Consider the following 15,865-nt stretch of genomic DNA (forward strand, 5'->3'; position numbering starts at 1 on the left):
TAACCCTGAAGCAAGAAAATTAAAGTGAAGATAAATAGTTATGTGGGCTTTCACTGGGCATGGTCACTCATGCCTGTAATCCCAGCACTTTGGGAGGCCGAGGAGGTGGGATCACCTGAGGTCAGGAGTTCGAGACCAGCCTCGCCAACATGGTAAAACCCTATCTCTACTAAAAATACAAATATTAGCCAGGCATGGTGGCGCATGCCTGTAGTCCCAGCTTCCCGGGAGACTGAGGCAGGAGAATTGCTTGAACCTGGGAGGCAGAGGTTGCAGTGAGCAAGCTGCACTCCAGCCTGTGTGACAGAGCAAGACTCCGTCTCAAAAAACAAAAAACAAAAAAAAACAAAGAAACAACCAAAATAGTTATGTGGGTTTTCGTTGACATATTTTTGGGAAACCTTGATGTATGTATTCAGAGGACTTCTAAGCCATAAGAGACCCAAGGGCCTTGAGGAGCCACATACTTTTCCCTGCGCTGCTTATTTCTGAGGTGGTTAATAATATCGACTCTGGGAAGATTGATTTTTCAAGACTCCTTCCCATTTCTTAATTTATTTCTGCTTACTTAGTTTGGTTTTTTATTTTTAGCAGACGTTTTAACAAAGCAGAAATATATTTTTCCTGTGGATTTTAGATTTGCATTCTTATATTTACAAACTTACAAAAACTTATCCCAGAATTAATTTTTTTTTTCAAATGCTTAGGCAAATTAAGTATGATCAAATCTTCTTTATTGTGTGCTGTAAAAATGAAGTGGCGGCAAGAATGTAATACAGGGCATCTGACTGCTGAGGAAAAGAAAAAAATAATACAGGCTGGGCGAGGTGGCTCATGCCTGTAATCCCAGCACTTTGGGACACAGAGTCAGGTGGATCACTTGAAGTCAGGAGTTCGAGACCAGCCTGGTCAACATGGTGAAACCCCATCTCTACTAAAAATACAGAACTTAGCTGGGCACGGTGGCATGCACCTGTAGTCCCAGCTACAGGAAGCTGTGGAAGGAGAATTGCTTGCATCCGGGAAGAGGAGGTTGCAGTGAGCCCAGATCGTGCCACTGCACTCCAGCCTGGGGGACATAGCAAGACTCCATCTAAAAAAAATAGATGGAATGACAGCACCACAGGGCTACAATCAGCAAAACATAGATGTGGGAAAATATATAAGATAAACAATCCAATTTCTTCAAAAGATATTTTGTAATGAATGAAAAAGGAAAGATGGAAGGAGAACCTATAGTTTAGAGACTTGAGATATATCTACAATCATAATGTATAAGCTGGGCGCGGTGGCTCACGCCTGTAATCCCAGCACTTTGGGAGGCCGAGGCAGACAGATGACTTGCGGTCAGGAATTCCAGACCAGCCGGGGCAACATAGTTAAACCCCATCTCTACTAAAAGTATAAAAATTGGGCTGGTGTGGTGGTGCATGCCTGTAGTCCTAGCCACTCGGGAGGCTGAGGCAGGAGAATAGCTTGAACCTGGGAGGCAGAGGTTGCAGTGAGCCGAGATCATGCCACTGCACTCCGGCCTGGGTGACAGAGTGAAGACCCTGTCTCAAAAAAAAAAAAAAAAAAAGGTTTGGACACAGATCAGAGAAATTTGAATATTGACTATATATTTTATGATATTAAAGAATCATTGTTAGCTGGGCGCAGTGGCTCACGCCTGTAATCCCAGCACTTTGGGAGGCCGAGGCGGATGGATCACGAGGTCAGGAGTTCAAGACCTGCCTGGCCAAGATGGTGAAACCCCATCTCTACTAAAAATACAAAAAAAATTAGCCGGGCTTGGTGGCGAGCACCTGTAATTCTAGCTACTCGGGAAGTTGAGGCAGAGAATTGCTTGAACCCAGGAGGCAGAGGTTGTAGCGAGCCGAGATCATGCCACTGCACTCCAGTCTGGGCGACAGAGTAAGACTCCTTCTAAAAGAAAAAAAAAAAGAAATCATTGTTAATGCATTTAGGTGTGATGACAATATTGTGGTCATGTTTTAAAAATAAGTCCTGGCCGGGCGAGATGGCTCATGCCTGTAATCCCAGCAATTTGGGAGGCCAAGGCTGGCGGATCATGAGGTCAGGAGATCGAGACCTTCCTGGCTAACACGGTGAAAACCCCACCTCGCAATAGGCCGAGATTTCGCCACTGCACTCCAGCCTGGGCGACAGAGCAAGAGTTCATCTCAAAAAAAAAGAAAAAGAAAAAAAAAAAAAGCCTTACTGGCCGGGCACAGTGACTCAAGCCTGTAATCCAAGCAGTTTGGGAGGCTGAGGCAGGCCTCAGGCCAGACCTGAGGTCAGGAGTTTGAGACCAGCCTGGCCAACATGGTGAAACCCCATCTCTACTAAAAATACAAAATTAGCTGGGCGTCGTGGCCTGTGCCTGTAATCCCAGCTACCTGGGAGGCTGAGGCAAGGCGGGAGGTGGAAGTTGCAGTCAGCGAGATCATGAACACTGCACGCCATCCTGGGCAAAAAGAGCGAAATTCCATCTCAATAAATAAATAAGTCTTTTCCTTTTAGACATCCACACTGAAATATTTACGGGTAAAATGGCATGATATCTGGACTTTACTTTGTAGTAATGTGGAGATGAGTGAGTGGCAGTAATCTTTTTTCACAACTCCATAAGGTGATATCAATCTTTGAAGCATTCTCCTCAAAAGCAAGATTAAAAAAAAAAATGTGTCAAAGCAGGGTGATAGGTGCCTGGGGGTTTGTTATACCATCCTGTCTGCTTAAGTATCTGTTTAGAATTTTCCATAATAAATGATATTGATTAATAACTAAAAATTGTCAGCCGGGCTCAGTGGCTCACGCCTGTAATCCCAGCACTTTGGGAGGCCGAGGCGGGCGGATCACGAGGTCAGGAATCGAGACTATCCTGGCTAACATGGTGAAACCCTGTCTCTACTAAAAATACAAAAAAATAGCTGGGTGTGGTGGCAGGCGCCTGTAGTCCCAGCTACTTGGGAGGCTGAGGCAGGAGAATGGCGTGAACCCGGACGGAAGGCAGAGCTTGCAGTGAGCCGAGATCACGCCACTGCACTCCAGCCTGGGCGACAGAGCGAGACTCGTCTCTAAATAAATAAATAAATAAATAAATAAATAAATAAATAAATAAAAATTGTTTTTTAAACGGAGGAATATTTTTCCCTTGAGAATTCTTTATAATACCTATTTGTTTTCTCGGGTTATGACAGATTTGGAACATTGCTACCAATAAACTAACCTTCTTGAACTCCTTTAAGATGAAGATGTCTGTTATCCTTGGTATCATCCATATGCTGTTTGGAGTCAGCCTGAGTCTGTTCAACCATATGTGAGTTGTTCCATTTCTGTCATAAGAATGTGCATAGTTTAGAGAATGCTTTTGCGTAAAGAAATCATGACATCTTTGGGGAGGGATTAATAACTCGGAACCTCATTCTACATTATAGAAGTGCTTTTCTAAAAATTTAATGGTGTGGCCGGGCACGGTGGATCATGCCTGTAATCCCAGTACTTTGGGAGGCCAAGGCGAATGGATCACCTGAGGTCAGGAGTTCGAAACCAGCCTGGCCAACACGGTGAAACCCCATCTCTACTAAAAATACAAAAATCAGCCAGGTGTGGTGGCACGCGCCTGTAATCCCAGCTACTCGGGAGGCTGAGGCAGGAGAATCGCTTGAACCTGGGAGGCAGAGGTTGCAGTGAGACAAGATGGCACCACTGCACTCCAGCCTGAGCGACAGAGCGAGACTCTGCCTCAAAAAAAAAAAAATTTCATGGTCTGGCTGGGTGCAGTGGCTTACACTTGTAATCCCAGCACTTTGGGAAGATGAGGTGGGCAGATCACTTGAGGTCAGGAGTTCAAGACCAGCCTGGCCCACATGGTGAAACTCCGTCTCTACTAAAAATACAAAAAATTAGCCGGGTGTGGTGGCACGCACCTGTAATCCCAGCTACTCTGGTGGCTGAGGCAGGAGAATTGCTTGAACCCAGGAGGCAGAGGTTGCAGTAAACCAAGATAACACCACTGCACTCCAGGCGGGGTGACAGAGCGAGACTCCATCTCAAAAAAAAAAAAAAAAAAATGTTGATCGTCTTAAATTAGGCTTAATATTAGTCCTTTAACAATTTACTGTTCCAGTAAAGATCCTTGAAAAAAACTTGAGCAATTTTCATCAAAATAAGTGAGGTCTTCTTTTTTTCCTTGATGTGCAACTCACATAAAATTATTAGCTGTGGACTGGGTGTGGCGGCTAACACCTGTAATGCCAGCACTTTGGGAGGCCAAGGAAGGCGGATCACTTGAGCCCAGGAGTTCAAGACAAGCCTGGGTAACATGGCAAGAGACCCCATCTCTACAAAAAAAAAAAAAAAAAAAAGTTATGAACTGTGGTCTCAAAATGTACTAGATTTTTCCATTCTCTTTCTCATGGAGAGAATGGTGGGGATGGTATCGGAGCCGTTCAAGGTTCAAAAATTTAAGGCCTGGCACAATGGCTCACATCTGTCATCTTGCACTTTGGGAGGCCAAGGCGGGCAGATCACCTGAGGTCGGGAGTTCAAGACCAGTCTGGGCAACATGGCAAAACCCCATCTCTACAAAAAAATGTAAAAATTAGCTGGGTGTGGTGGCGCATGCCTGTAGTCCCAGCTACTCAAGAGGCAGAGGTAAGAGGATCACCTAAGCCCAGGGAGGTTAAGACTGCAGTGAGCCAAGATTGCACCACTGTACTCTAGGCTGGGTAGCAGAGTGAGACCCTGTCTCAAAAAAGAAAAAGCCACAGCAAAACAAAACCAAGGTTCAAAAGTTTTACCGTGATAGTTAATCCTGCATTGTCTCTGTTGTCTCCAGCTTCTGGTTGCTGCTGCTTAAAGTGATAAAGATGGAATTGAGGGGGTATTAAGTAGAAAAATCTAGTGAATACTCCATTCAGTGTAGGAGTGGCCCTAGGCCCATTTACCCTTAACATTTTTTTCTCTCTCCTTTTTAGCTATTTCAAGAAGCCCCTGAATATCTACTTTGGATTTATTCCTGAAATAATCTTCATGACCTCTTTGTTTGGCTATTTGGTTATCCTTATTTTTTACAAGTGGACGGCCTATGATGCTCATACATCTGAGAATGCACCAAGCCTTCTGATCCATTTCATAAACATGTTCCTCTTTTCCTACCCAGAGTCTGGTTATTCAATGTTGTATTCTGGACAGGTACGTCAACCCAGAGGCGGGCTGTCTGAGATGATTATCCTTGATCAGGAAGCCAGATGTTTCTCTGACCCTAAAAAATTTATAACTGCCCTTCTATGGGACAATTCTAGGGCTTTGCCACAAAATGTGATAATTATTTTGAGAAATTGGATAGTGTTATTCATAGACTAGTAAGAAAGTACTGTTGGGAGAAATTTGTGCCATATTTGGAAACTGCATACGTGATCAGTAGACTTTTGTATGATGTACCTTCTCTTTCTTCTTACTCTGCAGAAAGGAATTCAGTGTTTCCTGGTAGTGGTTGCACTACTGTGTGTACCTTGGATGTTGCTGTTTAAACCACTGGTCCTTCGCCGTCAGTATTTGAGGAGAAAGCATTTGGTAGGTGTATTTCTATTGCTAAAAGTTACCAGACTTTTCTTTTGTTCAAGATCAAGGCAGTTCCCCAGTGGATGTAATTAATTGTGCACAAGTCTATATACTCTTTTTCTTTTTCTTTTTCTTTTTTTTTTTTTTTTTTGAGATGGAGTCTCACTCTGTCCCCCAGGCTGGGGTGCAGTGGTACGACCTTGGCTCACTGCAACCTCTACCTCCCAGGTTCAAGCAATTCTCTTGCCTCAGCTTCCTGTGTCGCTGGGATTATAGGTGTATGCCACCACACCTGGCTAATTCTTGTATTTTTAGTAGAGACGGGGTTTCACCATGTTAGCCAGGCTGGTTTCGAACTCCTAACCTCGTGATCGTCCACCTTGGCCTCCCAAAGTGCTGGGATTACAGGCGTGAGCCACCATGCCTGGCCACAAATCTGTGTACTATTAAAACGCATTTGTGGCCGGGTGCAGTGCCTCACTGCTGTAATCCCAGCACTTTAGAACTTTGGGAGGCCAAGGTGGGTGGATCACTTGAGGTCAGGAGTTTGAGACCAGCCTGGCCAACATAGTGAAACCCTGTCTTTACTAAAAATACAAAAATTAGCCAAACGTGCTGGCGCGTGCCTGTAGTCCCAGCTACTTGGGAGGCTGAGGTGGAAGGATCGCTTGAATCTGGGAGGCGGAGGTTGCAGTCAGCCAAGATTGTGCCACTGTACTCTAGCATGGGGACAGAGTGAGACTCTGTCTCAAAAACAAAAAACCAAACAAACAAAATGCATTTGTGTTATGTCCCAGCACGAGCACTGGGCCTGCCAAGTCGGAGAAACATATCTGCTGCTCAAGACATCTGGATTCAGCTTTGAGTAGCTGGAGGAGAGAAAAGTCACAAATTTTTACCTTTCCTGGTCATGCTTTGCTCACGCTGTGCTCAGGAAAATGTAGGCCTATGCCTGTCTAGATGTAGCATCAGCCAAAGCCAAGCAAGGCTGCAAGAGCTGCAGACGGGTGAACTCACTCATGTGGTTTGCCTGGGCAACCACAGGACTGACATTGAGACATTTTCCTTTCAAATGAGACTGTGATACTTTCACTGACCAAAACATCTGGGAAAAAGGTTTGGTTTAAAGCACGTTGATTTTTTTTCTTTTTAAAAAGCAGCATACATATATATGTTTACTTAATGTCTGTGTGTATATGAATTCTGCACACACACACACACACACAGAGAGTTAAATTTGCTAGATGTTCAGTATCATGCATAATTTCTGGGTATCCAATAGCACTTACTTTACACTGCCTGAGAAAACCCAAACAATCTTGTTGCATGACTCTTAAACGGCTGTTAGATGATGACTCCTGTTGGAGAGCAGCTGAGTTACAAGACCCTCCTTCTCCCTTTTCTGACCATCTTCATCCTTCCATGTACCCTCCATTCGTCTCCCCACTTCACTCCCTCCCTCTTTTGTTTTCTTTCCCCTTCCTCTTTTCTTCCATTCACTATCAGGAAGGGCAACCTGTGGAGGCCCCAGTCAGCCCAAACCCGAGCCAGCAGGGACTAGAAGCAGCAGCGGCTGCAACAGTGAGTGAATTAAAACCAACAAACCATCACGTTTCATTTAAAGAGGTGGCAAACAGTGCAGCAGAATTCTTTTTAATTAAATTGAGAGCATGGGACATGTGTGCTCTTGGGAAATATGTCCTTGTTACTCACTGAGACGACAGAAGTTCCACCTCTTAAGAATAGATTCTGGCATCATCTTTAGCATTGGTCTACTAAGTTTCTATTCAAATATGTAAGTACAGGCATGTCCATGGTAACAAAGTGGCTGTTGTACCCTCACTGAGTCCCATCATCTTAATCCAAGATGGCAGCTCTTGGACTCACCCACTTTCATGTCTGTATTTTGTGACCATGTATTGGATGATTTTTCAGCATGGAAACGAGAATACCTCTGTGATTCTTGAATTGATTTCCCTGCACTTTAGAGTTCTACTTTACAGTGATGCTTGGACATTTGATCTTTTTTAGTAGTAACTTACCTTCTTTTTTAAAAGTGAAAGTTTATACATGTTTAGTTTTTTGTGAGAAACTCAGAAGACCTCACATGTCCTCAGCTATTCCAGTGAGACCTCTGCTCTCCGATGTGTCGTGTGTACTGTCATCTGGTGTCATAACCAAAGTGATCTGTCTTGATCCTTCCTTCTTCTGATACTAATTCAAGATTCAGTAACAGCACTTCGAATATTTGTCCTTAAAAACATCTTTTAAACAAAATCTTACAATGCACAAATATATTAGCCCAATATATTCTAAGTTATGAATGAATCTATAAGATTGTAAAAGTCTCACCAGTAGTGATTACCCATTACTTCTATGTGCTCGAAGCATATACTTCTTTAAATAAAATGAAAGATTTAGATGGATAACCATTTCCTTCATTAAGTGTTTCTGATGATTTTAAACTTGGAAAACTTCTTATGGTCATCTTTCTGGAACTAGTCTAAAAGGGCTGACATTTTGAGTCAGAAAAAATTTTAATCTTGCTGCTTAAAATACATTTTCAAGTAGGGACTTCCCTGTGAGACATTTAACAAACCTTTAGAACACATACTACCTATTGTCGATGTCCTTAACACATACTCTTCTTTCTGCTAGTCTTAGCATATATAAGATGTGCTTCTGACAAGATCTTAATGCATTTAAGTGTGGCAACCTCTTCTGTGATAAATTCTAAGTTAAAAGTCCCCCGTTTGGAAACCTGCACATTCATAGGGTCTTCTTACCCCACTGGTTCTTTAGCCAAACATCTGTTCCTGGAGAGCAGCCTGAAGGCATCAGGATGATCATTCTACAAGAAAGTCTCTGTATTTTTGACCCCAGAGGGCTGAGGATATGAACAGTGATCTGGTTTTGTTCTGTTCTTTGTCCCCTTGGTTGTCTGTGAGTGATATATCACAGTTTAATTTTTCTTTTCTTTTTTCTGCTGACATGTGTCTCTCATCCCCATTCCTGTAACTCTCATTCCTGTGTTCTGAAGAGATCCTTATTAGTGTCTGGTTGGGAGATTTAACCTATCTGCTCCTCAGTTTATCTGCTAGTTGGAGAAAGCTTCAGAAACGGCCTTCTACTTTGGGAGCCTTGAACCCTTCCTCCTGTATCCTATAACCCAGCCCAGGATATGCAAGAGTCCCCTCCTGTGCCCTTCGTTGCATTTTCAGTCCATCTTCTGAGGGTTGCCAGGTGGAATATGTGCATGACCTGGAGGTGTCCAGGCTCTGGTGGCCCACAAGTCTGACTGCACATCACAGTCACCTGGTAGACTTTGAATTTGTTTATTAGGGTATTAAATAAGTGGAAGGAGAAATAAAAGTGGCCCATAATTTCATGGTCCTGACAATCCGCTACTGACATAAAAAAATAAAGCAGTAGGTGCACTTGGCTAGAGAATGCATATAGTGCTAAGAAGAAAACCACCTGCCCCCACTACAGTCCTCCTCTTCAGGGGGCATTGTTAACAGGTGGGGGCCTTGCCTCTGACAGATATCTGCCTGTCTTCTATTGATAGGTGTGTGTGTGCTCTATGCATGTAGAAAAAGAAACATGAGGAATTGTGTTTTAAACTGTGGCACTGTTCTGCTTCTCGATTTATTACGTTTTTTAAAAGTTAGTGTATCTTGAAGATTGTTTCATAGTGATAATCACTTTTTTTTTTTTTTTTCTGAGATGAAGTCTCACTCTGTCACCCAGCTGTAGTGCAGTGGCACAATCTCAGCTCACTGTAACCTCCACCTTCCAGGTTCAAGCAATTCTCCTGCCTCAGCCTCCTGAGTAGCTAGGATTATGGGCATGCACCACCACGCCCGGCTAATTTTTGTTTTGTTTTTTTTTGAGATAGAGTCTTGCCCTGTTGCCCAGGCTAGAGTGCAATGGCACGATCTCGGCTCACTACAACCTCCGCCTCCCCAGTTCAAGCAATTCTCCTGCCTCAGCTTCCTGAGTAGCTGGGATTACAGGTGCCTACCACCTCCCCCGGCTAATTTTTGTATTTTTAGTAGAGACAGGATCTCACCATGTTGGCCAGGCTGGTCTTGAACTCCTGACCTCGTGATCCACCTGCTTCAGGCTCCCAAAGTGCTGGGATTACAGGTGTGAGCCACTGCGCCTGGACTAATTTTTGGATTTTTAAGAGAGATGGGGTTTCACCGTGTTGGCCAGGCTGGTCTCAAACTCCTGACCTTGTGATCCACCCGCCGTGGCCTCCCAAAGTGCTGGGATTACAGGTGTGAGCCACCGTGCCCAGCTGACTATCACTCTTTTTTATGGTTGCCTAGCATTCCATAGGATATTCCACTGGACATGCCAAAGTCATTATCTCTTTGATGGATGTATTGGTTGTTCCCAATTCTTTGCTATCACAAACGGCAATTCAGGGAACATCCTTGTCCATATGTCTTTTTTTTTTTTTTTCTTGAGACAGAGTCTCGCTCTGTTGCCCAAGATGGAGTGCAGTGGCACAATCTCAGCTCACTGCAACCATCACCTCCCGGGTTTCAGCAATTGTCCTGCCTCAGCCTCCAGAGTAGCTGGGATTACAGGCGCCCACCTCCACGCCCAACTAATTTTTGTATTTTTAGTAGAGACGGGGTTTCGCCATGTTGGCCAGGCTGGTCACGAACTTTTGACCTCAGGTGATCTGCCTGACTCAGCCTCCCAAAATGCTAGGATTACAGGCATGAGCCACCGCGCCCAGCCCCTTATCCACATACCTTGCCAAAGTTTTGCAAGCCTAGATGTTCCAGCAGTGGGATTGCTGAATCTCAAAGGGTTCATGCATTTAAAATTTTGATAAACCCTTCACAATGATTATACAATTTGTACTTGGGAACCTATTTTTAAAATACAGATTTATTGGGCCCCACCCCAGAACTACTAAATTTACAATTTCTGGGAGTAGTATTTGAGAATTTCTATTTAAAATGCAGCTTTTGGGGTAATTCTAACGCAACTAGTTCTCTGACCAGCAGGTTAAGGACAACTGCTAGAGTAGGAGGGAGGATTTGTGCAAACACTTAGGTCTGAGCTGGGCATTAAACTGTGACGAGAGCTATGGCAAAAAATGGCACACCAGGAGGTGGAGCTGAGGATGAGGAGGGCAGGGCAGCTGCACAGGCCTCCTGCACACTGTTCATGCTGCTGCCCGAAGACCAGGTTGCCGGAGAGCTGCCCTTGAGCTCTTGCCTTGTTTGGCCCCCTGGACAGAAACCATATGAAGTGATTCTGGGGACTGCTGTTTAAATTCCTTTTCACACTGTGGCAGGTTAGCACTAATTGGGATCTGTGAGACTTAACTCATTTCTGCCTGGTTTTTTTTCCCAAAGAGTCTTTTTTGCTTTGGGTTTGGAAAAACTCAAGTTTTTTCAAATCAAATTGACTTTAAAATTCTACTTTTGGAGACCCTACCAAAGACTGTGCCTGTGAACTCAGAAGAAGCAAATGCCCCGTCAGCGTCTACCCACGTGCCTGTGGAAGAATGTTCTAACATTCCAGAGCCGTCCGCTGAAGAAAAGGAGCCCCTCCTCATCTTTTTAAGCTCAGCATTCTCTAGCCACAAGTGAATGCACATTAAGCTTTTTTTTCCTTCTCTGACCTTGGAAGTTCTTTGTTCCTTGGCAGAGACATGGTACATTTCTGGAAGAAGTTGCTGGAATTCTTGGGCTCCTGTTAAAAGCTTATCAGACTAGGGTACAATTACAATGTCATTTGGCCCCCCTTCCTCTTAGAAAGTCTAATCGTTAGTGCCAGAAAAGCTTAGGCCCTTGCAAGCTTTACAGATAGAGCTGTACTTGTTGTGAGAATCTGTTCGTATTAAGGTTTTCATTCAAGCAGGATTCTCAATTAGCGTTGATCCAGGTGAGGCTGGTGCCTCTTGGCACAGCAGACAGAACTGCATACTTCCTCTGAAGCAGGGTAAGGTGGTAATTGTAGGTTGGGCTGGGGCTGGGGAGGCGGTGGTTGGGGTGGAACAGTCGTTTGATTTTACTTAGCCGTTCAGTCAGTGGGTTTTGTTTCTGTTGTCAGACATATGCTTTTCTGAGGTTTGTGTTACTAACCATCACCCTTCCCACCTCACAGAGTGTCATGTTAAAGCCCAGGCAAATTCTACTCTTTCTGTTCATCTGTGTAGGGAACTCTCAACTTTGGTGGGATCAGGGTGGGCAACGGACCGACAGAGGAGGATGCTGAGATTATTCAGCATGACCAGCTCTCCACCCACTCAGAGGATGCAGACGAGGTAAGACCCCGTGGTGTGGGCTTTCTCTCCTTCCACCTCGGGTCAGCCCTAGTCTTGTGTACCTAAGAGGCCTCACTCCAGTCTTCTCCTTGAAAAATAAAAATACTAATTAATACTCAGCCTGCCTTCTGGACCTCTTAGGGCACCACAGCTTTTTCCAGTGGGCCCTGCCATAAGCTCCAGCTGTTGCCCCCAGAGCCCGCAGCAGTTTTGCTCCTGTCTTGAATTCCAGATTTTGCCTGCAGTGTTCTGCACGCAGGTCTCCATTACTGACTGCTGTCTCACCTGAGGCAGAGCAGGCCTCAGCATTCCAGCTCTTACGACCTGAAACACAGGTCACTAAGCACAGCTTCTTCATCCATTGACCCTTCCAAGGATCGTTCCAGTTACATTACTGACCAGCTATAATCACTGGTACTTTTGAAGTCCGATACCACTGATGTGTTCTTGCTGCAGATATTTTGTTTGAGCCTTTTTGGTGTCATTTGCCTACTTTTTACAGGGAGAGAGAGAATTAGGCCAAACTAGACTTTTCCTTAAGATACCACCTCCAAGCCCACTCTCCTTGCCTGACCCCTTGTAGCACAAAGCCTCTGAACTGAACTATTAAATCTCATCTACTCATTATGTTCTTTTTAAAGCAAATAAAATAGGAGTTGAGGACCCAAGTTGGACTTTTCAGTCTGTCTGACCACTTTCACTATATATGATTTTTTAAAAAATCACAAGGGTTGGGGATGCCTTTAAAAAATGTGTATCTTAATGCTCTAAATTCCTGCTGATTTTGCTTTGTGTGTATGCTGAGGAGGCCTGCCTCCAACGTGCTAGCCCATTTAACATGAACAGTCCTCCCCAAGAAGCATTCAGTAGCCTTGTGCTCCTAACTTGTGACCTTGTGTGTGGCGTGGCTCACCACTAAGTGTAAATTTGTGTTTTCAAGCCTACCGAGGACGAAGTGGTAAGATGAAAGCTGGCGTTGCCTTCGTGTTTATCTGGGCTTCTCTCTTCCCATCCTTGTGATCACTCTGCTGACCCTGCCACACCCTGGGGCCATACACATGACTCCTGTGCATCTGCATCTCACTGGCCATTTCAAACCAGTTCGTGAACCTGTGTTCTAAAAAGCTCATCTCCATTAACTGCATCTCATGTCGGTCACCTCTGTCTTTGTTTCATTGACTTTGCTGATCTAATACCTCTGAGAATGGCTTTAAAAGGAGCTACAAGTAATGTCTTCACTGGCATTCTTGAAGTGACTCCTCTTGGGGGTTAAGTCCCATTGGCCTCTGCCTTCCTCTCCTGTGATGTTGTGGTTGCTCTACTCCCAGCCACCGGGAGTAGCCGTTTCCTCCCTGCTCCTCCAAGTGCTTGTGAGCAAACCGTACCCTTCCTCCCTGTCTGAGCCAGCCTCTTCCTGCTGCCCTCCTCAGCTTGATGATGCTTCAACTTAGAAGTGGTGGACCCTTCTCGGGGTCAGCTCTACCTCCATGTGACCCAGGTGAGAGGGAGACAGCTTTCAAAAGGAGGCTTTGCCTCCCAGATGCATCTCAAAGGAAATAATCCATCTGTGTGAAAGGAGTTCATATTATATCAGCCACACATAGAGAATAACGGAGACTGGAAAGCAAGTTGGCTAACTGTTCAGGCCACATCTCGAGTAGAAGGCCCTCTGGCTCAGCAGTAATTCACTTAGCAACATACACTCTTTAAATTGGGTTTCTAAAAGGCCTTGCTGCACTGTTTGCATCTTCCCCCAGCACTTCTGTCTAAAATGCCTAGACCCACAAACTGTACCCTTCCCTTCCTGACTCTCTGGTCCTCTCTAGGAGGGCAGTGGAATGGGAATGGGAAAGCCTTTGCTGTTCTGTGTAAACACAGGTAGGGCCTGGTCTTCCTGAAGCCTAGAGAGGCTCCTTTGCTGGCATCAAAGAGTGTCTGTGTTCCTGGACTGCTCATCTATGCAGTCCCTGGCTGAGCTACCTGGCAGGGATGGGTGGAGCGTGCTCCATGTTAGTGAGGAGCCCAACCCTTTCCCTCGCTCACTACCTCCAACAACACTGCTTTTTAAATGTCTTCCTAGCCAAGCACCGACATTGTCAGAATGGTCTGACCAACTATTGTGTACCAGTGTTCTCGTTTGTAGCCATGTCCCAGGAGGTTGGACATCCAACAAGATAGACTCTAATTCAGCCTTCCCAGTCTCTGGCCACCCAGCTCACTCAGGGATTCAGCTACCCTTGGCTACCCAAGTAGTCTAAACATTTTATCTTTATCAGACACATACACAGTCTGGTTCTCTGCAGCCAAATTTAGATACCCATGACATTTATCTAATGATTTCAAACCAAACAGGTTCCTAAAAAAAAGTTGAGCCTACTTCTAGAACTTCCTCATTTCGCTTGGCTGTGAAAATGTATTTGTCCTATGCAGGCCCTTGCTCCAGCCCAGTGGAAGCATTAGTACCTCTCCCTAGCGGGGACTCAGTCCAGCTGCACGCCAGAGCCAGGCCAGTGGTTGTCTGGGAAATCTTCAAAGGCCATGACCACTCAGCAAGGGTCAGTGGCACCTCTCCCCACTGTCTCCTCACCAGGTGCATTCATCCCATCCATGCATTCACTCACCCTCGGTGTGTCCAGCACTATGTATAGTGCTGCAGAAACAAGAAGAATATAGTGCTTGCCTTCAAAGACCTCCCAAAGTGGGGAGATAGTCTGGATGACAGGTGCTGTAATAGAAGTGTGCCCCGGATGCTATGGGAGCACAGAAAGAGGGCACCTGACGAACACTGGGGTGAGGGTGGAAGAGGAGACCCTGGAAGACTCCCTAAGGAAGTTATCTTACTCTGGTCAAGCAGGAGGCCCTGTAGAGGGAGTGGTGCAGACCCACCAGCATATGCAGCTTCACAGGGGCAAAACACCTGCAGGTCCATCATGTGTTGGGGACTAGCAAGTATTCAGCTTGGCTGGAGCAGAGGCAGGAGTGGGGAATTGGGGACAGGTGAGACTAGAAGTTGGCAGAAACCAGCCATAGTAGTTTTTGCCTCATTTGGGCAACAAGGAGCTATCCAAGAGAGGGCGGTGAAGCTGGTGGTGACACAGCCATGGTGCATTGAAATACTCCCAGTGACCATGTTGTAGGGTATATTGGGTTGGAGAGGGACAAGGTCAGGAGGCATGGACTCCACATCATCCGATGTGATTCAGGACAGAATGGCGAGCCTGAAGTGAAGTCAAGTGTTTGTAGGATGAGTTGGAAAGGAAGGAACCAATATGAGATATTAAAGAAGTAAAAGCTATAGGTCCCAGTGCTTTAATAAAGGTAAGGAGTAAGAGAAGATTCGAGATTGACTCCCAGACTGTCCAGTCTGCTGGACACGGGAGATGGAATAGAAGTTGATCTCGGTGGGGGCAGAGGAGAGCAGTTACTTTGTTGAGCATGGAGAGCCTGTGGTTCCCCAGGAGAAGGAGTATAGCTGGCTGGAAATAGGCAAGGCAGAGATGGAGAGATCCACCTTGGAGTCACTCCTAGGGGCGACCCTTGAAGCCCTGAGTAGCAATCCCACCAGAAAGATGCAAGGGCTGAAGCTGAAACTTCGGAGAATGTCAGCATTTAAGGGAGAACCTTGGCTGGGCGTGGTGGCCCATGCCTGTAATCCCAGCACTTTGGGAGGCTGAGGCGGGCAGATTGCTTGAGCTCTGGAGTTTGAGACCAGCTGGCCACCATGGTGAAACCCCGTCTCTACTAAAAATATGTAAATTAGCTGGGCGGTAGTGGCATGTGCCTGTAATCCCAGCTACTCGGGAGGCTGAGAGAGGAGAATCACTTGATTCTCCTGGGAGGCAGAGGTTGCGGTGAGCTGAGATCGTGCCACTGCACTCCTGTCTCGAAAAAAGAAAAAAAAAAAGGAAGAACCTCGATGGAGACTAAAAAGAACTGTCCAGAGAGGTAGGAGGAAAACCAAGGGGAGGCAGGTATTTCAAGAAGGAGGAAGACGCCATGGTG

The 15,865-nt window shown here is 45.5% G+C and overlaps 1 protein-coding gene across 7 annotated transcripts in view; it reads left to right on the plus strand.

Annotated features, from left to right (window-relative positions):
* The window catches only part of ATP6V0A1 (ATPase H+ transporting V0 subunit a1), a 63,850-nt gene that overhangs the window by 37,027 nt on the left and 10,958 nt on the right, over positions 1 to 15,865 (plus strand). For 3 of the 7 annotated variants that reach the window (XR_010124714.1, XM_054457606.2, XM_054457609.2), the window contains exons 15-19: positions 3,204 to 3,322; positions 4,983 to 5,199; positions 5,473 to 5,580; positions 11,756 to 11,863; positions 12,804 to 12,821. Coding sequence is in view for 5 of the 7 variants with exons in the window: in XM_054457606.2 (XP_054313581.1) it covers positions 3,204 to 3,322; positions 4,983 to 5,199; positions 5,473 to 5,580; positions 11,756 to 11,863; positions 12,804 to 12,821 (570 nt within the window). In the remaining 2 variants the exon portion in view is untranslated. Of the gene's footprint in view, positions 1 to 3,203; positions 3,323 to 4,982; positions 5,200 to 5,472; positions 5,581 to 7,074; positions 7,150 to 11,755; positions 11,864 to 12,803; positions 12,822 to 15,865 lie in introns of all 7 variants that reach the window. The other 4 variants (XR_010124715.1, XM_054457608.2, XM_054457610.2 and 1 more) reach the window with 2 other exon arrangements.

The sequence above is a fragment of the Pongo pygmaeus genome, chromosome 19, assembly GCF_028885625.2.
Source record: "Pongo pygmaeus isolate AG05252 chromosome 19, NHGRI_mPonPyg2-v2.0_pri, whole genome shotgun sequence".
Lineage (NCBI taxonomy): Eukaryota > Metazoa > Chordata > Mammalia > Primates > Hominidae > Pongo > Pongo pygmaeus.